Source organism: Bos indicus x Bos taurus, chromosome 17, assembly GCF_003369695.1.
Source record: "Bos indicus x Bos taurus breed Angus x Brahman F1 hybrid chromosome 17, Bos_hybrid_MaternalHap_v2.0, whole genome shotgun sequence".
In the NCBI taxonomy this organism is placed as follows: domain Eukaryota; kingdom Metazoa; phylum Chordata; class Mammalia; order Artiodactyla; family Bovidae; genus Bos; species Bos indicus x Bos taurus.
Window position 1 is genome coordinate 328721 of NC_040092.1, and position 22032 is coordinate 350752.

General features: G+C 69.2%; 2 protein-coding genes across 3 annotated transcripts; both read right to left on the reverse strand.

Annotated features, from left to right (window-relative positions):
* Positions 1–12243: 12243 nt before the first annotated feature.
* GP1BB (glycoprotein Ib platelet subunit beta) lies at positions 12244–13393 on the reverse strand. The gene is made up of 2 exons (XM_027566012.1): positions 13231–13393; positions 12244–13028 (listed from the first exon to the last, which is right to left on the reverse strand). Exons 1-2 carry the CDS (start codon positions 13238–13240, stop codon positions 12421–12423), a joined length of 618 nt encoding a protein of 205 aa, XP_027421813.1. The 5' UTR covers positions 13241–13393; the 3' UTR covers positions 12244–12420.
* Positions 13394–13490: 97 nt separating this feature from the next.
* SEPT5 (septin 5) lies at positions 13491–21203 on the reverse strand. 2 transcript variants are annotated; one of them, XM_027566011.1, is made up of 12 exons: positions 21069–21203; positions 20913–20923; positions 16950–17046; positions 16769–16855; positions 16460–16583; positions 16250–16384; positions 16033–16150; positions 15843–15944; positions 15032–15128; positions 14812–14947; positions 14587–14689; positions 13491–14457 (listed from the first exon to the last, which is right to left on the reverse strand). In XM_027566011.1, exons 1-12 carry the CDS (start codon positions 21109–21111, stop codon positions 14401–14403), a joined length of 1110 nt encoding a protein of 369 aa, XP_027421812.1. In that variant the 5' UTR covers positions 21112–21203; the 3' UTR covers positions 13491–14400. The 2 variants fall into 2 exon arrangements, with proteins under 2 accessions (XP_027421812.1, XP_027421811.1); XM_027566010.1 differs by lacking the exons at positions 20913–20923; positions 21069–21203 and adding an exon at positions 17646–18010.
* Between the last annotated feature and the right edge of the window lie 829 nt (positions 21204–22032).

The window sequence follows — 22032 nt, forward strand, 5'->3', positions numbered from 1 at the left end:
CAGCCCTGGTGGGCACAGCCCCCCAGCCACAGCCTGGTGGGGCCGTCAGGCAGGGTCTGCCCACTGGGCCTGGTAAGAAGTGGGAGCCCTGAACAGCTGGCAACCCTTCTTCCAGGCAGCCCAACCAGATCTCCTCAGCACTCAGGACACCGGGGCTCATCACCGCGGACTTTGCACCTCAGGGCCAGCGTAGCCAAAGCAGGCGGCGTATGTCTGCCCGCACAGCTGGGGCCTGGGCCTGGCAGTGGGGGCCGCCTGACAGGGTGGGGAGGGGGTGGGGAGGGGGTGGGGCCCGGCCCGGGGGTGCTTCTGTGCCCGATGGGTCCCTGGGCGTAGGGTTGGGGGTGTGGCCGAGCCCCACCCGCTGGGACCAGACCAGGGATTCAGCACAGGTGCCTGGAAGGCTGGGGGCCCAGCTGTACCAGCGCCCCGAGCACGTCTTAGAGCCGGGGCCCTTAACACCTGTCCTCCCTAGCAGGGCCCAAGCCCTCCACCCTGCAGTGTCCCACCCCCACCCCTGGGCACTCCAGGCACTGGGGACTCGGGAAGAAGACGGCCCCTCTGAGCTCAGAGGGCCTGGGGCCTGGACCCCTCAGCATCCAGGCCCTGGGGGGCCCCTTCTTGTGCTGAGGTTAAGAAGAAAGGGATTGACTTGCCCACATCCCTCGCGTTGCAAGGCAGGTTCTTTAACCAGCAGGCCCCCGGGGAAGCCCCGGCTGCTCCCCCCACCCGCCCCGGATGCCCTGTTCTCGTGCCTGCAACCCAGGCCGGCACGGCCATCCATCCCAGATCTCCCCGCCCCGCAGGCCACGAAGCCTGGGGTTCCTCAAGCCCTGGGCTCTATCCAGGGGTCAGAGCAGCCCACGGACCCGCCACCCTGACGGCAAGCAGGCAGGGCAGACCGCGGGCACCCCCCACTCCCAGGTCAGGAGATGCTAGTCCTTGGGGATCCGGAGCTTCTGGCAGGCCTCGCAAGGCTCCAGAGGCCAGCGAGAGGGGCCAGCAGGCTGGGGGCCCATACCAGCCCCCATGTCCTGAAGCTGCCCTGACTCTGGCCCCTCAAGGGGGCTCCAGGCTCAGTGACCCCCATCACCGGGAGCTGTGGCCCGGGGGGCTAAGGTTGGCTTGTGGGCGGGGGTGACCTCTGAGGCCGCTCCCCCTCCACGAGGCCCGGGCGGGCGCCTCAGCTCAGCTTGGGTTCCAGAAACATTTGCTTTAAGTCTTAAAATATCAGGTTCCCACATCACGGGATTCCCTGGGGGCCACCGGGCAGGCAGGAGGGACTGAGGAGTGAGAGGATCCCCCCACATCCCCCAGGCCTCACCCCAGCAGCCTCTCTGTCAGGCCCTCGGCCGAAGCCAGCCGAGCACTGGGGGTCGGCCTTCTGGGGGGAGGGCCTGCGGGGGAAGACCCCAGGGTGCCCACAGCAAACCCCGCCTCTCTGGGCTCCTCTACGCTTCAGAACCCTTCCCTGGGGGAAGCGTGGGTCCTGGCAGCCCCACAGTCCCCTCGAGGGCAAACTCCCTGCAGCAGGGCCCCAGGAAGGGTGCAGCCAAGGACGGGCCAGATGGGGAGAGGGGCCCGGGAACCAGCCTCGTCCTCTGGGCCGCGGAGCCTGACCCGCCTCAGGGCTGGGCGGGAGGAGCCCTGGACAGAAGGTGGCGTCAGGTGAGTGCTGGGCCCACATCCGGGTGGCTCTCAGGGACAGGGGCGCTCGCTTGGGGTCCTGAAGGATGAGTAGGAGAGTTCTGGGCTGGGCCTGGTTCTGGTTGTCGGGCTCCCCGCACAGAAGGATCAGACTGGGGGGTCTGGGCTGGGGCTGGGCTGGTGGGGCTGGACGCAGGCAGCGGGTGACTCGGGCGTTCAGGTGAGCCAGGCTCCAGGGCCCGGCAGGCGCAGGGGACAGGAGAGTCCTCCTGGGTGACTGCAGCAGAGTAAAGGTGGCTGCCTCTCCTGCCGCAGCCCCAGGGACCACCGCCTGAGGAAGGCTCAGGCCCCATAGCCCGCCCGCCCAGCCCGCCCCCGGCAGACCACCGGCCTCGGCCCAGGGGACCCGCCTCGGCACAGAGCGGGAATTGGAGCCAGGCAGCAACAGCTGGGCCCACTCGAGCGTCCCCCGGGGCCCCCGCCTCCATTCCCAGGCCCCCATCCCAGCCTGTTCCCAGGCTGCACCCCACCCCCCAGAACCCTGCTCAGGACCTGGGCGGCCTAGGCTGCGGGAGGACCACCAGCTGGGACCTCTTGCCTACCCCCTGGCGACCTGGGCACAGACCCGCCCTTGGGCCAGAGAGTACTCCTGGGGCAGCGGGTGACGAACTGCCACCCGCCCTCCCGACCTGCCCCGTCCCTGCCACAGCCCCAGGCTCAGCCTCCCCGCGGGCACACAGCCCGCTGGGACCCGCGGCAGGCCCGGGGGGCGTGGCAGGTGGCGGGGCGCAGTGCAGGCAGAGGCCCCCAGCCCTCTCAGGCAGGCCTGTGCAGGTGCAGACAGACGCCGTTTTGGTGGCTGCGGGGGGGCGCCTGCCTCTGCCTGCCTCCCCGGGAGCGGGTCTCGGGGACCCCACGTCTCCGTCCTCACCCCCACCGCCACCCATGGTCTGGGCGCCCACTACCATGGTGAAGGCCCCACCGCGTCCCCCCAGAGGACTGGCTGCGGCCACTCGGGCGGGCAGTGCCTCCCAGAAGGGTCGGCTCTACCCTCTGGATGCCTGGCTGCCTATCTGTTAGCAGGGCCTCCTGTACCCGGGCCGGGCCAAGCCTCCCATTTTACAGATGGAGAAACTGAGGCTGCGCAGAACTGCAAGCTGGAGGAGTCCCGTGGACGTTAGGCAGAGCTGCCAAGGGAGGCGGACAGATGGGGGAGGGGGAGGGATTGGAAGGGACCAGGGCTCGACGCCCAGATCCTCGCTGCCCGCGTGGTTCTGCCTCAGGGCAGGGCCAGAGGAAGCGGCTCCCCCTACAACCCCGGGAACCGAGTCAGTGGGTAGTTACCGCCTGGAGAGGATGAGGAGGTCGTTGGTGCCCCTGAAACCCAAGCCGGCACCAGCTCTGGGAATGGACGTCTGACCCCTTTGCAGCCCCCAGGGCCCCGGAGAAAATCCTGGAGGCCAAGTTAATACCAAGACCAATTTTTATTTCAACAAAGTTAATTCTCAACAATGTGATACTGAGGGAGCGGGGTTTCACTGCCTGGGGGAGGGGGCTGGAGTCCTGGTGCAGCAACACCCCCTCCCCCCTCCGGCCCCTCTCCCTGGAGGCCCCTCCCCCAGCCACCCCCTCCCCCAGCACAGGCTTGGCCACCCTGAGGACACAGCTCCTGGGGACAAAGGGGTCCAGGCTGCATGTCCAGGGTGAAGGTGGACCCCCAACTCTGCTCCTGGGCCTGGAGTGCCCTCCCCACACCCCACCCCTGGCCCCTGAGATGGTGGGGGGGACCCCCAAGCCCACCCTGGTCCCACTGAGGATGGGGCCCCACCCTGTCTGTGACCCGGGCCACCCAGCAGCCCGGGTCCCTGGGCAGCACCAACCGAGCAGACTGTGACCACGCGGGCGGCCGCTTCCAAGGGCCTGGGCTGGGACAGGGTACTCCCGGGGGGCGAGCAGACCCCCCACCCATCTCTGCCCACTTCCAGGCACCCAGAGAGAAGCGGAAGGGCGGGGCGAGGGCGGAGGGGCTCGCTGACCTTGCTGCCCCAGCCGAGCCTGGGGCTGGACCCGGAAGCCGCCGTGCAGGGATAATCGATGGTCTGGGGGCTCGAGAGGCTTGGCAGGCCTGTCAGAAACCCCTCCTGACGAGGGCCACATGCACTGCCTGCGGGCTCCACCGGCCCCCACAGACCCCTCCGCCGCCCTCTGCCCGGTGCCCACAGCTCTGCATCCGCAGAGGGGACAGCCTGCTCGGGGTGCAGCCTCCCTACAGCACCAGCCGGTGCCCAGTGGGCAGCAAGGCCGCCCCGTGGGGCCCTGCGCCGGAGGGGCGGAGTCTGCAGAGGCTGCCCATGAAGCCCGGCTTCCCCTGGAGGGCAGTGCCCGAGGGCAGGGATGGGCCAAAATCAAACCAGATGGGCTGGGGGCCCCGAGGGGCAGGCGGGCCATTCGTCACCGTTATCTGCCCGGCCGCCAAATCACAAACACATTTTTAAGTGAAGGACTGGCTGCCACCGGCCTGTGGGCCTTGATGCCGCCCAGCTGTGGCCACTCTGCGTGGGGGTGGGGTGGGGGTGGGGGAGGGGTGGACGGGTGTGGGGGCAGCGGGTGGCCTGCGGCAGGAGAGATGGGCACCTCCGCCGTGCCCACGCACTGCCCTGCCTGCAGGCTGAGCCCACGCCAAGCCCCCACGTCCACGTGACGCCTCCCCTGCTCGGAGCTAAGGTGCAGGGCCCGGGGCACCCCCGCTCTGCCCGGGGCACCCCTCCGCCTGCCTTCTCCCCAGAGCCTTGGCATCAGAGACTCAATGTCTGGTCCACATGCCGTGGGCCAGGGCTGCTGGGGGGACAGAGACACCTTCTCTATGGGGCTGGGGGCTCCGGGGCCACTCCAGGGGGGCAGTGGCCAAGATGGGCAGAGGCGGGGTGTGAGCTGGCACCGTCACGAGCCCCCTGAGTGTCCCCGCGAAACCAGCCTCACTCTCGCTGTGGCCTGACTGTGTGCTCGGCCCACAGGTGAGGGGGTGGGGGTGAGGGGCTGGGGCGGGACTGTGCCATGCCTGTCCGTCCCTGGGAGCTGAAGGCAGGTCCTGCCCGGCACCCTGGACCCCCGGGCCGGCCCACAGGGGTGGGGGGCGCCGCGAGAAATGGCCTGTGACGAGGTGGGCGTCCCAGGCGGGAAAGCAAACAGTGTCAGCGGCTAATGAGCGGGAACCGGCCTGGGGCCGAGGCCCGGGGGGGCCGCCACCATCGCTCATCCTGACAGGCGGGCGGGCGGGGCGGGGGGCTGGGGGCCGGGGCGGCGAGCACGAGAGCCCACAGAAGGTCCCCTGGAGGCCCGGCCCGCACGCAGACGACGGATGGACGGACAGACGGACAGCCCCCCTCCCCTCCCCCACGACAGCCCGAGGGGGCCCGGCTCCCGTGATCTCCGCCAGCCCGCAAACTGGGGAGCACAGAAGGACTGTCCGGGGCGGGAGGGGGCTGCACCGGGACCCCCGCGCCCTGTGCCGCCCCGGGCCTCTGTTTCCCCATCTTTACTGGGGGCAGGAGGAGGGGGGTCCCGTGGGGTTCCCGCCCTCCCCGAGAGTCCTCCCTGCCCGCTGCGCCTCCCACCGGCCTGGCAGCAGTGGGCCAAGTCCATGGCCAAGGGAGTGGCCCCTCCGTCCTGCCCGGGTCACTGCTAGGAGACTGAAGTGGGCACTTTAGCAGCCCGCGACCCAGCCCATGCCCGGCAGAGCCCATCCGCCCTGGGCACTGCAGGTCTCCTCAGCGGCTGGGCCTGGGGGCGCTCCTGAACCCCACGGCCCCCGGAGGTGGCCGCCCGTGCGGTGTCCAGGCCCCTGTCCCACCTCGGCCGGGAGGGACGGGCAGCCATAAATTCACACCACCGGCCGCCCGCGGGATAAATGTGTCATCGGCCGCACGATTTACGAGCACAGCCCTGGCCCGCGAGGCAGGGAAAACAAGCCTGTGTACACACAGACGGGCGGGTGGGGAGGGGCAGCGGCCGAGGGCATGCGGGGGCACGGCCAGCGGCGGGACGTGCGCCCACAGGAGGCGTGAGGACCGTCCTGCCCCCCACATGCGCTCCCTCGTGGGGAGGTGGCCGCCGGGCTCTGTGCCCTCAAGGCAGGTCTTGGCCGCGGGGCCACGGCCGCTGCACACAGAGGCAGAGGCAGGGTGGACCAGGAGGACGCAGGGCGCCCGGGGGCTGGGAGATGAACGGGGCTGGGCTGGGTTGCCTCTGTCCCACCAGGCCCACCTGCTCCAGTATCTCAGAGGCCTGGGGGCAGCACGACACACCCTGGACACTGGTGCTCAGGGAGTTGAGGGAAACCATGTAGGAAGACCCTTCACAGTCCTGCCACCACGCCAGAGATGGCCGTGCCCGCCGCCCTTGCCCACAGGGCCCTGGGGGGTAGGCCAGGCTCCAGGCCCACCGGCACCAACCTCAGTTACCTGCTGGGACCGTTGCAGGTTCAGCCACCGCAGCCGGAGACACAGACGGGCCCAGGGAGACCCAGGGGCACTCAGAGGGGACGCAGGGGGCCCGGAGCACGTGGGGAGGATGCCGTGGGCTCCTGACGGCATCACTGCTGACAGACCAGGCCTCAGGCACGTCGCGCAGAAGGCTGCCTGCGGTGTCCACAGGCCCCACTGTCTACAGACGATGCCACCCCTCCTGACAGCTTCGCCGCGGAGGCTCGGGAGTGCGGCCCGGGAGAGTCTGGTACCAGTAGACCCTCAGCCCAGGGAGAGGGACTGACGGATGACCCAGACGTCACAGTGTCTGAGCCATGTCACCCCAAGTAAAGAGAGGCAGCCCTGAGCCCCTCAAAGACGTTCCCACACCAGGGACCCACAGAGAAGAGACCTGCAGAGCAGGTTGAGACCCTGCACAGCAGAATCTGACACACTAGGGACCCCACACAGTAGGACCGCACATGGTAGGGCTGCACAGTAGGACCACGCACAGTGGGGACACGCACAGCAGGATCCGACACGGTGGGACCGCACACAGTAGGGCCCCACACGGTAGGACTGCACACAGTAGGGCCATGCACAGCATTTAGCACCAGCAGACCCAGAGCCCCGACACACAGGTGGTCCTGCTTTCCTCACACAGAGGCGCACGGCCCCGCCGGGGTGACATCTCTCGGCGGTGGCGTCGCAGGCCCCACCTGCTCCAGGTCTGTCACGGGCGCCCCTCCGGTGGGCACGGGGCACGGGCGGGCATGCTGGGACAGGCGGCTCTCAGGGCCCTGTCCCCAGCCCCGCCCAGACAGAAGCCGGTCCTCAGGACCTGCAGACGGGTTGGAATTCTTCAAGAGCATCTTTAAACAAACAAAGCCCAGAGAAAAGCAAACGCCCCAACACAAACCACATCAAAATAGACGTCTGCGTAGATGCACCGTCTCTTGCGGGGGCCCACAGAGGCCAAGGGGGCACGACTGCCCGGGTGACGTGTACGCTGCCGGGACCCCCAGCCCCAGGCTGCAGCCCCCTCTCAGGGTGGGCATGCCAGGCCAGGCCACACTGGGCGGGAGACAGAGCACCATGGGAACCCTTTACCTCCCCTGGGGTCTGCATCCCCGCTCCCCGGGGAAGCCAGCAGGCAAAGCTTGGGGGAGCCCCTCCAGCCCCCCACCTGTGAAGGTCCCCATGGGCCTGGGACACTGGCACGAGGCACAGACAGCAGCGCCTCGGCAGCCAGGGGGACTGGTCCCCGCTGGGCGGAGGTCCGAGGACCAAGGTGCTGCAGCCCAGCCTGCACCATGCTGCTGGCGGCCTCCGGGCAGGGGTGCCCACGAGTGGGAACGTGCGCGAGAATGAATGAGGGGGAGGCCCTCCCCTCCTCCCCCAAGCTGAGACCAGGGCACCTGGCACCCCCACACTCTCCTCTGGACCGAGACCCTCCCTGTCCCCGCCTCCATACACTGGCTTGGGGCTCAGGGGGCTGGTTCTGAGCATCCAGGGGACCATCTGCGTGACAAGGCCCAGGCCAGCCCCCGGGACACTCGGGGCCTGTCTCAGGCACAGAATTCCCAGAGTGCCAAAGGTATTTTGAGACAAGGAAGCCCCCATCCCCATGCCCATCCCTTTGAGACAAGCCAGGGAAGGTGTCATGGTGGACGTCTGCAGGCTTACCTGTGACCAGGTGGCCTTATCTCTGCCGCCTGTGCCCGGTGGGGCATCTGAAGGACAGATGCCCAGGGCGGGCACTGCCAAGATCAGGCTCTGGTTCCCCCTGCAGGTCCCAGGAGCATCCTGACCCCAGAGGGTGCTCACACCTGTGGCGGGGCCCACCTGGCCCATCTCTCAGCACTCTTTGTCTTGCTGGCCCTCAGCAGCTGGCGCGCAGGGACAGGAAACCCAGATGGAGGGAGGGACAGACAGCATTTCCCCTGGGGCAGAGGGGACCCCTGGAGGCTGTGCTGGGGAGGCCGCTGACCCCCAGTTCCTGCGGGCCAGCCAGGGGTCTCCTGGTGCAACAGGATGTCTCCCTGCAGACATTTCCTGTCTGCAGACAGAGACGATGAGGGCAGTGAGGCTGTAGCCAGCACCGGGTGTACACGGCGCCGGGTGTAGACGGCACCGGGTGTACACAGCCCTGCTGTAGCCAGCACCGGGTGTAGACAGCCCCAGCGTAGACAGCACTGGGTGTAGACAGCACCAGTGTACACGGCCCTGGTGTACACGGCCCTGGTGTAGACAGCACCAGATATATACAGGCCCAGTGTAGATAGCACCGGGTATAGACAGCCCAGGGCTGGTGACTGTATTGCAGAGAGCTGGGTGGGGGAATCTGCCAAGGACAATTCAAGGACAGAGGGACACAGCCAGGGCTGGGCCCAGTCACCAGGGCCAGGGACCCCACAGATCCCCTCAGCCTGGGGGGTGCTGGCAAGAGCCCCCCACTGATTTACAGCCGCCCCTGGGAGGGAGCTGTGGCTGCGGAAGCCTTGTTCTTGGCCCCCCTCCCCCTCGTTGGGGGTCAGCAGGCTGGGGTGCGCGGTTCTCAGCTGGTTTCCAGATGGGCCGGTGGAGAGGTGTCTGGAGGGGCGCCCAGGGTGGGGGGTCGGTAAAGGGACCCTGCTTTGTCTCTGCGGTCGGTCGTCTCACGGCTCTAGGCCCGTCTCTGTCACACGGAGCCCCCTTCCCGACGACCGCCCCGGTGGGGGGCTGGGCTCTGGTGATTTATCACCCGCTGCCTGTCCTCCATCGGAAACGCCGGGGGTGGGCGCAGACGGTGCGCTGAGCTATGGGCCCCCAGGGCCCCGCCACCCACACCAATGTTGTTGCTCCGTCTGGGCGGCGGGCCCACCCCCAGCACGACCAGGGCCTGGCCCCCAGCCCTTCCCGGGGCCTCGTCCGCGGGACCCTCGGAGCTCGCACCCAGCGGGCGGCGGGTCCCTCCGCAGGCTGGAGGGCCGCGGGGACCGCGCTCCGCCGCCGGCCTGGTCGAGAGGTGCCCCTATCCGTGGGCACCCGGCGGGCGGCGAAGCCAGCCTTTTACGGTCCCCTCCGCACGCCCCCGCAGCCCCCGCCTGCGGGCGCACACAGCAGGGACTCAGTAAGTGCTCACCGAGCCAAAGAGCGGCGGACGGCCGCGCCGCGGGCTCACTGGGCTGAGTCCCGGGCCACTGCCGCCGGCGGAAGAAGCCCCTTATCTTCCCGCAACCACGACCGGCTGTCGATGTGTGTGGGGGGCGCCCTCGCCCTGCCCCGCCCCCACCGGAGCGCCCTGCGGACCCTGAGGCCGCCCAGTCCTGCTCTGCGTCCCGCGCCCCTCCATCCCCCCGCACCCCTCCATTCCTCCCGCACCCCTCCATTCCCCCCGCAACCCCTCCATCCCCCGCGCCCCTTCATCCCCCGCGCCCCTCCAATCCCCCGCGCCCTTCCATCCCTCGTGCCCCTCCAATCCCCCGCGCCCCTCCATCCCTCGCGCCCCTCCAATCCCCCGCGCCCCTCCATCCCCCCGCACCCCTCCATCCCCCCGCAACCCCTCCAACCCCCCGCGCCCCTCCAATCCCCCGCGCCCCTCCATCCCCCGCAACCTCTCCATCCCCCGCGCCCCTGGGCTCCTGCGCCCCGCGCCGTCCTCCGCCCAGTGTGCCCCGCGGGGGCCATTCGGCGGGTCGCGAGCGCCCTCTGCTGCCGGGCTGAGGCCGCGCTCCGGGGAGGACCGGCCGTGGCATCTGCCCTTTTCAGGGACGAAAACACCGAGGTTCCGCGCGCTTCTCAGGGCTGTGTCCGGCTGGGCCGCCGCCTGGCCTCGCAGGGACTCAGCGCTCTAGGCACCCCCTCGGTCGTCCTCCAGTCGCCAGGATGTGGCTTGAGCGTCGGGGCGGCCCGGGGTGGTGCGCCACGTGTCTGGGCAGAGTAGGCCAGGATGCAGGGCAGGGAGGCCTTGGATACTCTGGAAAGAGTGGCAGCAGGAAGCTCGTGCCTGCCCCGGGAAGAGCCCGGCCTTGCTCTGAGGCTGCCCACCACCCCAAGAAACTGGGGACCAGTGTGGTCAGAGGACTGGAGCTGCAGGGCAAAGGGGCCCGTAATTGCCCACCTGGGGGCTGCAGGCATGAGGGGCCAGCAGGGCTGTTCCCATCTGGATGGAGTCTGAGCCCTGGGGGGACCAGCCTGTCAGTGGGGAAGGCACCCTGGGGCAGGGTATCCTCCCTGAGACGGAGAAAGGGACACAGAGGCCCGGGGCTGGCAGAGGGGCTGTGCTCCCCCCATGCTCTGGGCTGGTCAGGGCCCCCAGCTGGGACCGCGCCCCTTCGCCACACCCCAGAGGCTGAGGCCCCAGGGTCTGTGTGTGGAGTGTCAGCTCAGGGTAAGGGCCGGCAGCCCTTGGTGGTCAGTACCATGGCCGGAGCCCCTAGAAATCACGGGGAACTGGCAGGAGGGCAGGGCGAGCCTGGAGTAACCACGAGGTTCTGCTGCCCTGTTGTCTGAGGGGGAAGTTCTTCCTCGGATCTGACCACACCATGATGCCGGCCTGTTCCTCTGTCAGAAGATCCAGGCTTCCGCAGCCCCTGGCCCCCGGGACTACCACACCCACCCCCTCAACAGGACACTGGCTGGGAAGCTGGGCCCCTGCTCACCACTGGTCACTCCCAGCTCCTGCTGGGACCTGTCCCATAGCCCAGGGAGGCCTCCCTGTCTTAGCTTGAGGTCACCTAGGAGCCCCCAGGCCCCTTTCTCTGGGCCCTGCATTTGCCCCACAGAGGCCTCAGCGAGGAGGAGAGGGGATCCCTGGGGCCTGGTCTCAGCTCTGCTCCCAGGGCAGCTACGGAGAAAGCTCTGCGGCCCAACAGGGAGAACCCGCCCCCCTCAGAGTCGGGTTTCTTGCTGTGGAAGGAAGGGGTGACACCCCATCCCTGCACTGCAATGGGGCTGAGTTTAGGGGGTGGCTTGTGTACCTTGCACGATGACTATTACCTCTGACCCCCACCAGGGCTCCGGGCCACTCCCTGGGGGGCAGGGGGCATTTCTTTGTGCAGAAGGGGCCGCTATCCCAGATCTGGTGATAAGCCTGGATGGACAGCGGACAGTCAGCTGCAGCCCACAATGGGCCGGATGCCACGCACCTGCCCACAAAGGAGGGGATGGCTCCCACCTCACGTCCCACCGGCAGCCCCGAGATAGCATCGGCCCGGCCGGAGGGCCATCCGTCTTGTCCCACAAAGGCTGAGACAAAGACCGTGTCAGTGGCAGCCTCCCCGACCGGGTCAGTGGGGCCAGGGGCCTTCCTGGGCCTGGGAGCCGGGGCTCAGGCCCCAGGCTCCTCATCAGCGGCCTACATTGTTCACAGGGCCAGACAGGTGGGGGCCACACCTAGAGCGGAAGTGGGGAAAGCATCGCTGTCTCTCTGGGGCCGCCAGGTCCAGCTTAGCAGCCTGAGCCACGCTGGGGCACATACTCAGGATTTTCCAGGCCCTGGTGGCTCGGCCTGGATCCAGGGCTGGGATGGGGGAGACCAGGGCCTGAGAAGCAGTCAGGGGTGCTTTCCTGCAGGAGGTGGCAGCCAGGTGGAGGACACGATTCAGAGACCCTGCAACCCCCTGTGCCTCCTCACTCCTGCAGGGAGCTTCTGTGGACCCCAGTTCACAAGGCTCACCCTGTCCTTACCTGCTCTCCAGATCTTCTCACTCAAATGCCCAGGAAGGTCCGGCTGGGGCCCCTGACTGCCCTCACCATCCCTGGTCCAAAGCACTCCTGATGCTTTGGGGAGCCTCACACCCTGAACCATCCTTGGAGCCACCTGGCAGACCCGCCCTGGCAGCCAGAAACCTCCACTCCAAGCACGTGCTTTCGGCACACGCTCCGCCCGTGGGGCTCCTACTGTCCCCACACTGTCCTCACCCCCACCCCCCCCCAGGTGGGCACTGTCCTTCCAGCCCTTCCACACCTCCCCACTTGAACTTTGGGGAGAGTCGGGGGGTGGGGGGCAAGTTCGCTCACTGCCCCCACCCCATGTTTCCCGACCAGGAGGTGATATGGAGGTGTATGAACTGCCATGTGGGAACTCCTCCCTCCTCGGAGCTCTTTCTGGGTTTGGGAAGGGGATTCCGCGGCACACGGTGAAGATCGGTCGGGTGGGGAGCAGGGTTTATTGGCAGCGTAGACAGCGTGGGGGGGTCCTCGGTCCAAGTCCAGGCATGGGTGCGTGTGGCCAGCGGCGGCGCAGCAGTCGGGCCCCTGCGCGGGGCCGCCGGGGAGGCAGGTCTGGGAGATCTTGAGGACGGGGGAGGGGGCCCGGCTGCACGGTTCAGCGCCAGTCGCTCGGCTCGGGGGTCGCGCGCTCGGCGGCCAGCGGCTCGCTCAGCGGCCTCCGGCGCGTGGCGCGGGCGCGCAGGCTCCGCAGGCGGCACAGCAGCAGCGCCAGCAGCAGCGCGTGCAACAGCCCGAGGACCAGCAGCAGGAGCTGCGCCGCCAGCGCCCCGCGGCAGAGCGCACCGGGCGCGCAGGTGGCGCGCAGCTCGTCCTCCGCCAGGTAGGGTAGCAGGCGGCCCCGCAGCGCGGGGGGCGCGGCGCAGCGCAGGTCGCGGTAGGGCTCGCGCTCTGGCCGGCCGGCCAGCCAGGCCCGCAGCGGCACCAGGTGGCAGTCGCAGCGCCAAGGGTTGGCGCCCAGGTGCGCGGCGCGCAGCACCGGCAGCGCGTCCAGCAGCCCGGGCGGCAGCGCCGTCAAGTTGTTGCCGGTCAGCACCAGCTCGGTCGTGTCCGGCGGGAAGACGGCCGGCAGCGAGGCCCACGTCAGCCCGCGGCGCCCGCAGTCCACGCGCGTACCCGCGCAGCGACACGGGGCGGGACAGCCCGCGGCCGAGCGGCCCGGCGGCGCGAGCAGCAGAAGCAGCAGGCTCAGCGCCCCGCGCAGCCCTGGAAGGGAAGCGCCGCGGTGAGCCCGGCCCGCGGGGTCCCGGGCGGCATCGCCACCGCCCGCGAGCCTTTCCACCCGCCCGCCGGCTGGAAGGGTCCTCCGGGTCTGGCCCGAACTGCTCTGACTGCAGCCCATAGGATTGAGAGCCTCCCTGCCAGATGTCCTCGGGGAGCGCGCGGCCTGGGCAGACCCTAGACTCACCGAAGCCCATGGCGAGAGGTCGGCGACCGGGCGAGCTCTGGAGCTCCGGGCGGTGGTCGCAGGACCGGGCAATAAGGCCTCCCCGCCCCTCCCCTCCCCGGCCCTGGTGCGCCTGCCGAACCGACCACAACGCGGCCACCCCGCCAGAAATAACCCAGAGGTCGAGCCGCCAGCACAGATAGAGCGCTATCGCCAGGTTGCCGGCCGACCGAGCTTCCGGCCCCTCGCTCCCGGGGCGCACAGACCATGCGGACACCCTCTTCGACGTTCACCAACATTGTTCTCCTGTCACCAGGACAGGGTGCAGCATTCACAACAGAACACACTGGAGAATGGGGCTCGGGGCCAGGGATCATGCGGGTGGAGGGACGGGGACCAGGGACTCAGGAACCCAGAGCGACAGTGCTGCTGGGCAGAGCGGGCCTCCCGCCCCTGATGGGCAAAGGGTGGGCCAGGGGCGGGGGAAGCGTTTGCCGACCACCCGCTGCTACTGGAGCCCCCCCCTCCCCCGCCCGGGACCAGGCCAGGCTATGGGGGAGGGTCGCGGGCATTCACTGCGAAGCCCAGCCGCATTACGGTCGCCTGCAGCCAGCGGACCTCCTTAGGTCGGGAGGGAGCCTAATCACTTCCGCTCCCAACCTGTGCACAGAGGTGCCTGGTGAGTGGGGTAAGGGGTAAGAAGGACCCACGGGGGCCCAAAGGGAGGCTCAGGAGTCGGGAAACAGGCCAGGGTCCCGGGGATCGGCCCCCCACCCCCACTCTGCCTCGGCTCTCCCGCCCATGAAAATGGGGCCTGGAGTCAATTCAGTGACCTTCCGGTTGGGGGCAGACCTCACAAGTGACCACCCAACTTAGATCCAGCGCCCCAAAGCCAGAGAGGTCTGGATGTGGGGGGGCCAACGTCCACGCCCCTGGGAAGCAGATACAAACGAGGGGAGGGGTCGATGCTGAGAATAAATTAGGGTTGGCTGGGGGCTGTGACCCAGCGTCTCTGAGAACAGGAGGGAAAAAAAACCAGGTCTGGGCCACTCTGGGGTTGGGGGTCGCGCCCGGGCCTATGGGCGATCCAGATGAATCCGGCGTCGAGTCCAGGCCCGTCGGGGTCCGGGGGTGGGAAGGGCCAGCCCGGAAGCCGGCAGTATAGTTATGGCACGTGGGGCTGCGGCGGGGTCACTGGTCCTGCATCTGCTGCTTCATTTTCTGCAGCATCTCTTGCATCCGCCTTAGCTGGGGGCGGGGCAGGAGCGGCAGGGGGCGGTGTGAGTGAGCGGTGGGCGGGGCCTGCCCCCCCAGCCCAGCCTGGCTCCGCCCCACCCCGCCCACCCAGCCTGGCCCCGCCCCCCACTCCCCGCCCACCTCCTCATCTTTCATCCTGATGAGCTTTTCAGTCTCAGCGTCGGGCGTGGGCAGTGGCAGGATGGGTATGGGGCTCTCCATGCGGCTGTCCTGCGTCAGCTTGCTGCAGGGTGGACACCGGGGACAAGGCTGCTGGAGGCCGGGCTGACCCTCGCCACCAGCACGGCCCTGCGACTCCCGCACCTCCAGGCGGGGACTGGGGGCGGGCGGGGCGGGGGCGCGCACCTGGTCATCTGCTGGATGCAGTGCGCGCGGTAGTTCTCGTAGTGCACATCGCAGGTCACGTCCTTGAGGTCATGCATGTGCGTGCGGATTAGCATGTTGCGAAGCTTCACGAAGTCGCAGTGCGCCTGGTTCTCCACTGCGGGCAGGGGTGGCCGGTGAGTGGGCCACCGGCCCACGGGAGCCTTCCCACCCAAAGGCTGTGCCCCAGGCCTGGACTCACCCTCCACGATCCCCCAGGGGTACAGACGCCCCCGGACCCGCTGCCCCTTGGCCTCCACCACCGTGTTGCTGCCGATAACAGCGAAGGGTGCGCTCTCCTGGGGGGGGGGGGGCAGGTGCAAGGGCTCATGCCCAGTTAGCATAGGTGTGAGGTCCACAGTACAAGAGGGGCGTGGGCACGCCTCCAGTGTCCCCAACAATAACCTCTCCCCAAAGAGATCCTGTTATCCCCACCTTGGGCCTCTCTGTTGCCAGCTGAAGCCAGAGCTGGTGCCCCTTACATGGAGAGCTTTTGCCAGGATGTGCCCAATCAGATGTACCCTCCCCGCCTGGCACCCTCCCCCTCCTTCCCCAGAGCGGAGCCTGTGCCGGCTGTTAGTGATACCCCTGCTGACTTTGGGGTGAAGGGCCCACCCTGGTCCTGGCCTAGTGGCCACTTGTCCCCAGCTTGGCTTCTCCATCACCACTCAAAGCCACCTCCCTCCGCCAGAGCTCAGGACTCTGTGAGTCGGGGCATGCACAGGCCTGGGGTACGAGAAGGGGGCTGAGCGCAGGGCCAGGGTGGGGCCTGGCCAATGACTGTGCCCTCATATTCTGGCAAGCACTCCATGACCCATGAACCACACGGGACCCAAACCACACTGGCCAGCTGGGACCTGAGCCACCCCCAGCTAAGACTCTACAGCCTGGATGAAAGTCTCACGCCACCCACCCCAGCCCCGCCCCCCGCCCCAGGTCAGACCAGGGCCCTAGCGCTCCTCTAGACCCGCTGTAGCGTGGCCTCTGGGGTCCCCCAAGCGCTGCAGGCTCACCTTCAGTTCCCGGTCCTGCTGCTTGAAGTCTTCATCCTCGTCCGAGTCGCACTCAGGAAACTGGTACACGTGGATCCCAAACTTGTCGATCTCTTCCCGGATCTGCAGCCAGCGAGGACTGTCAGGGGAGGGGCCGGCAGCCTCAGTCCCCTCTGAGCCCCGCGCAGACCCCCCAGGCCTGCAGGCTCACCCGCTCTTTCAGCTTCCGGATCTCCCCTGGGACGAGACAGTCGGCCTTGGCGATGAGGGGCACGATGTTCACCTTCTCGTGCAGGGCCTTCATGAAGCCCACGTCCACCGGCCGCAGCCTGTGAGGGGCCGGGGTGAGGGGCTTGAGGGGTGGGGTGGCGGGAGGGGGTGCCTGAGGAACGGGCGGGCCAGGCCCCCTGGCCCGGGCAGCCACCTACCCGTGCCCGAAAGGGGAGATGAAGTACAAGCAGCAGTGCACCCGGTTGTCCTGGATGTTCTTGCGGTTGAGGCCGCTCTCGTCCCGGAAGTACTGCTCGAACTGCTGGTCCACATAGTCGGTGATGGGCTTCCAGCTGGGGGCAGGGGGCACGTGAGGCCAGCCGGGCTGGGAGCCGGAGGCTAGGCCAGCCCAGGCAAGCCTTCCTCACCACTCAGAGTTGTTGACGGCGTCCCCGAAGCCCGGTGTGTCCACGATGGTGAGCTTCAGCTTCACCCCCTTCTCTTCAATGTCCACCGTATGCTTTAGGATCTCAACCGTCTGGCTGATGCGTTCTGGGGCAGGGATGGTTTAGAGTGGCCTCTGCAGCCCTGACTCCTACGCCCGGGCACCCCAGACACTCCCAGGTTACGTGGCCTGGTGGTGGTCTGGACCCACGCTTCAGGGACAGAGGATCGGGGCTGGACCTGGAAGGAGCCCTTGAAAGGCTCACCCAGCAGGGGGTGTGGGGCCCACTCACCCTCGGCACTCAGCAGTTTCCGCTCCTTGTACAGGTCGGTCAGGAAGAGGCTGTGGACCAGTGTGGACTTCCCCAGGCCTGACTCCCCTGCCCACAGATGCAGTGGGGAGGTCAGGTCCCAGGCCCCAGACAGAGCATGGCTGCCCGTGCCCCTGCCCGCCCTGGGGCCTGGGCCACTCACCGGCCACCATGAGCGTGAAGTCGAAGCCCTTCTTCACAGACTTGCGGTGCACCTGGTTGGGCAGCGTGGCGAAGCCCACGTACTGCTTGTCGACGTCCTGGCGGGGGTGGGGCGGGTCAGGGGCACGCTCCTGTTCCTGGAGCAGCCCCGGCCCCTGCCCCTACCGGGCTCAGGCCAGGGGGGCAGCAGGGCAGGGTCCCCCGGGAGAGTGGCATCTCAGTGGCAGCAGCAGGCGAGGGTCTGTGGGCAAAGGCCCCCCCTGAGGTGGGAGGCAGGTGGGCCTGGAGGGTGGTGGTGCCCTCAAGGGCTTCACAGACGCCAAGTCAGTGCCTGGAGCAGGGGCAACAGGCACATCCAGCAAGGCCAGTGTCCTTGGGTGGGGGGCAGAGGGCACCAGGACCCGGACCCCTCAGACGTGCCCAAGGACCTCCGAAGCTGGAGAAGCCCCCACCTCAATACTCACCCCTCCGCGAAAGTAGAGGGTGGGAGGCCCCATCTGGCCCCGATCCAGCCGCGGGGGCGGCTGGCGGCAGCGACTGCGGGGCTGCGGCTATTTATAGACAGCAGCCCCCGGCCTCCCTGTGGCCCCGTGCACAGCCCAGGACCCCAGGACCCTGCGGCCCCCGTCATATCCCCAGTCCGGGCACCGGGGTGGGCGCGCGCTGACCCACTTTCCGCGCCCCACTCCACACACACCTTGAGCCGCCTCTGGGCCTGGGTCCGCGGCGACAGCAGCGGCTCCACTAGGCGGTCCTGGGGTGCTGCCAGCGAGTCCATCCCCGCCAGCCTGGGACCGTGCGGGCCACGCTGGGGCCCAGAGGGTCAGGCCCGCCCGCCGCCAGGCGTGTTCTCGCCCCCGGGGCGCACGGACGCGGGCACCGGGGCCCAGGGCGGGGCAGTGCTCACGCGATGCGCGACCCCGAGGTCCCCCTCGAGCCGCGGGTCCGGCCCCAGACGGCCAGCCCCGGGCACAAGTGGGTCCCTGCGCCGGACGGGAGCGCGCGGTCTCCGGGAGACAGTCGCCTGGAAATGAGGCCGCGCGGGCGGAGCCATCGGAGCGGAGGAGGGCAGGGCCCAGCTCGGCAGGCAGGCGGCTGCGCGCGCAGCGGCGCGGCTCGGGCCGTCAGCCCCGCGACTGCACGGCGGGGGCTGGTCCACGGCGGGTCCGCGCCGCCGCGCCCGCCGCCAGAGGGAGCCCCATCCACGCGCTCCAGCCCGGCCCCCCGAAACTCCCCACAGACGCACCCCTCCCTGCGCGCCCCGCCCCCCGCATGTGTCCGGAGAATGTTTACCGCCGCGGCCGCCAAGACCAGCGGGGAACCTGCGAGGGCAGAGACCCGCTCCCCACCCAGGCCCGCGTCGGGCGGCAGGGGGCGGTCAGAGCCCTAGATGCCGCCCCCCATCCCCTCTGCAAACGCGGAAGCTGTGGCCCGTGCGTAGCTCCCCAAACCCGCCGGCCAGCCCTGCTGGCCAGACAGCTACTGCCAGCCGAGGGGGGCTGATGGAGCGGACCCCTTCCCGGGGGGCACTCTGTCTTAGCTTCCACCCTGCCCTCACCCCCCAGGATTGGGCAATAGGGGGCCTGGGGGGCTCTGGCTAGCTCCGCCCTCTCGCCTGTGAGCCCCCAAACCCAGCCTCTCCCCAACCCCACAGGCCCCCACCGGAGTCTGAATAGGCCAGACCAATGGGAAGGAGCTGAGCATCCAAAGAGGTGGACCCGCTGTGAACTCCGTCAGTAGGGCTGGGAGGCCCCCACACCCCCACCCACCCTCCCTTCCTAGCTCCCTGCTTAAGAAGCCTCTGTACCCCCGTCCAGGCCGGAGCTGCTGCCATGGGGCCTGGAGGCCTCTGGCACCTGGGGAGGAGGGGTGGGTCCACTTCTGGGAACAGGAGCGCCTTTCATCCAAGAGGATGGGGGGGGGGTGGTGCACAGGCCACAGCCCGGCCCCCCGCCCTGGCTCCAAGAAAGCACCCGCCACGTGGACCTGTGGGGGGCCTCAGGGCTGAGTATCCCCCAGCCTCCAACCCCAGGCGCCACCTTAGACATGGCTGCTAGGACCAGCTCCTGCCGGGTGGATAAGCTGATGTCTCGGGCCTAGGGCACCTCCGAGGACAGAGCGGGCCTGGCCTCATCTCCCCACACCCTGGGGCCTGAAGGGTGCACTGCCCAGACGGCCTCGGTTTGCCCGCTGGTAAGGCACAGCCTCGGGAGGCCCGGGACCAGGGACAAGCCCAGCCCCTGCCAGCCCAGCCCGCGTCCCACCTCACCTGCACAGGGCTGGGGATTCCCTGGGGGTCCCCAAGCAGAGGGCCCTGCCGCCCGCTTTGTCTGGTCCTCAGACACTGCTGAGGACTCCTGGAGCCGCAGACGTGCCGCGCCCACCTCCTCCCCACCGCCTGGTGCCTGACGCTCTCGAGGCGTTTTCATTCTTAGAATCTCTCCGTCAGCTCTGGGAACAGGAGCCAGAGCCAGTGGAGCCACCACTTTCGCTGAGAGGGGGTGCAGTGGGGGAGGGCACAGGGGACCACCAGAGCCCCCCACCCAGTGCCTAAGGTGGTGGGCACGGAGGGGTCCATAGAGTCCCCCTCTTTCCTGGAGGGGCAACAGGCTGAGGCTCAGAACACCAACAATGGAACAGTGAAGACCCACGGGGAGCCTGCCCCAAACGCCTGGCTCCTGGCCCCGATCCCGGGGGGAAGCTACACCCCACCCACATCACGGCCTCTGACTCGTGCCCCAGGGGCAGGCATGGGTGAGGCCGGTCCTAGCTGAGCTCCAGGTGGGGCAGACACCGGCCTAGCGGGGCTGGAGCCCCAGCAGAGGACCCCAAGCGTCTGCAGGCCCTGGAGCAGGGGGGCTGGTCTCCCGGGGCTTCCCCTGTCTCTCCCTGAACAATGGCAGGCTGGCGGGCTGGCCCTGCATCTCCTGCATTGTTCGATCCGCAGCACGGGCAGGCAGCTCCCGGCCCCGGCTCCCCGGGGAGCCCCTCGCTGGCAGGGTGAGGATGAGAGGCCCCTCCCCACAAGCCTCGCCCAGCCCAGGGCACAGCCCTCGACTTCCAGCCCCAGCCCCACCTGCCAGGCTGCTCCGCCCGCCTGCTGCACCTGGGCCAATACTGCGGGGTTCCACCCAGGGTGTGAACCCCCATCCCTGACGAGGGTTGCCAAGGCCACCCTGGTGCCTGAGTCGGCCTTCCTGTTCTGCCCAAAACACGGCTGCGCTTGAGCAGAGAGACCTCAGCCAGTGGGGCTGCCCCAGGGCCCCAAGCTCCCCAGATGCGCCCCTCTCCATTGGGTCACCTCGATATTTAAACCTGACCTCAGCCAGGTTAGCAGTGGGTGTCCAGGTGGCCTCCTGTCCAGCCCTGTGCACTTGGAGGGTGGGGGTCCAGGCCGGCCCTTGGGTGAACCACTTTGTACCCCCTAGGTCTGAAGATCCGTGCTGGGCAGGGGGATGACTCAGACCAGGCCCTGGAGGCTCCCAGTCTGGGGAAGAGGCACCAGGTCAGCCCACTCACATCACTCAGTGGGAAGAGGATGCAGAGAAGCTGGGTGGGGTGGCCCGAGCAGCCGCCCACCCTCTCTGTGTGGGGCCGCTCTGGGAAGGCCCTGGCTGCTGGACACAGACCCCTCCCCCCGCCCCTGGCCTTCCATGACCAGGGGCTCCCTCAGGACCCCCAGCACGCGGTCTCGGGCCAGTTCAACAAGGAGAGGCCGGCGCTGGACCAGTGGGAGGGGGCACCCGGCCCATCCCCCATCGGGGAGGGGCCCACGCCGCGCAAGCCAGGGTCAGGATCCAGGACCCCGGCACGGCGCCGCCTCCGCCCGGCAGCACCCGGGCTGACGATCGGCTATCGCGACAGGGCGGGATGACGGCGGGCGGGGGCGGGGTCGCGCCGGGGCGCCGCGGGTTGTTGGCACAATGGGTGACTGCGGGCCGAGTGAGCGGCGGCGCACGCGTACCTGCTTGTCCTCTGCGGGTGCGGGTCGGGTCGGGGGTCGGGTCGGGGTCCAGGGCCGGCCGGCGGGCGGGAGAGAGACCGAGACACGCGATGAGAGGCGCGCGGGCGGCGGGGACAAAGGCGCGCGCGCGCGCGGGCGGGCGGGCGCCGGGCTCACCTGGGGTCGCCAGCTTGCTCTTGTACCGCAGGCCTGTGCTCATGGTGGCCGCCGGGGGGACGTGCGCGCGGGCGGGGCGGCGACGAGCCGAGGCCAAGGCCGGGCTGCGGGGTGACCGGCCCCTCCGCGCCGCCGCCCGCCCCGCCCGCGCGCCCGCCAGCCAATCGGCGCCCGCCGCGCCCACGCGCGACCCGGCGCGGCCGGCGGGGGCGGGGACCCGGGCGCCCCACCGCCCCGCGCCCGCGGCCTGGGGCGACGCCCTCCCTTCCCGCCGGCCGGGCGCCGGGGCACCCGAGACCCGCACTGAGCCCGGCCCCCGTGACCGCGGTCGCTGTCCACCCCGCCTCCTCCCTGCCCAGGGCCCCCGGCCCCCCAACACCGTCCCTGCCCGATCCCCGGCCCCTTACCCAGACCCCGGCTCTGACTCCTCCCCCCTCATGGGACCCCCGTCCACACCTGACCTCTGATCATCCTTGGTGTGCCCCCCGTGAAGCCCGCCCCAGAGGCTCGGGCCGCATGCATGCTCCTCCACCGCGCTGGCCTGGCAGGCTCTGCCCAGCTGAGGTCAGGGCATGCCCCCCCCCCCCAACTCATCAGGATGGATGCCAGGGGCTTTGGCCTGCAGAGCCCCACTCCTAGCCCTGTCCGGGCAGAAAGCCTGATGCCTGGCGCGAGGCCAGCCCGGCTCCTCTCCGGCAGCTGCTGGTGGCTGTACCTGGCTCTGCGAGTGCACACACCTGGGCAGCCGGTCCGCCCCAGTTCTGGGATCCTTGGTAAGGGGTGAGGGTGAGCTGCCACCCCAGTGCCCTGTGCTCTGCACACCCGCAGGTGGACCCGCTGAGACCACCCTGAGAAGGGGCCCCCGGGCGCTGTGAAGGCGGGCCAGGGTCTGCACCCTACGTAGGCTGAGGTCTCCCCAGGCGGGGTGCCTCCTGTCTCTTTCGGTCACTGCCACACTCCTAGC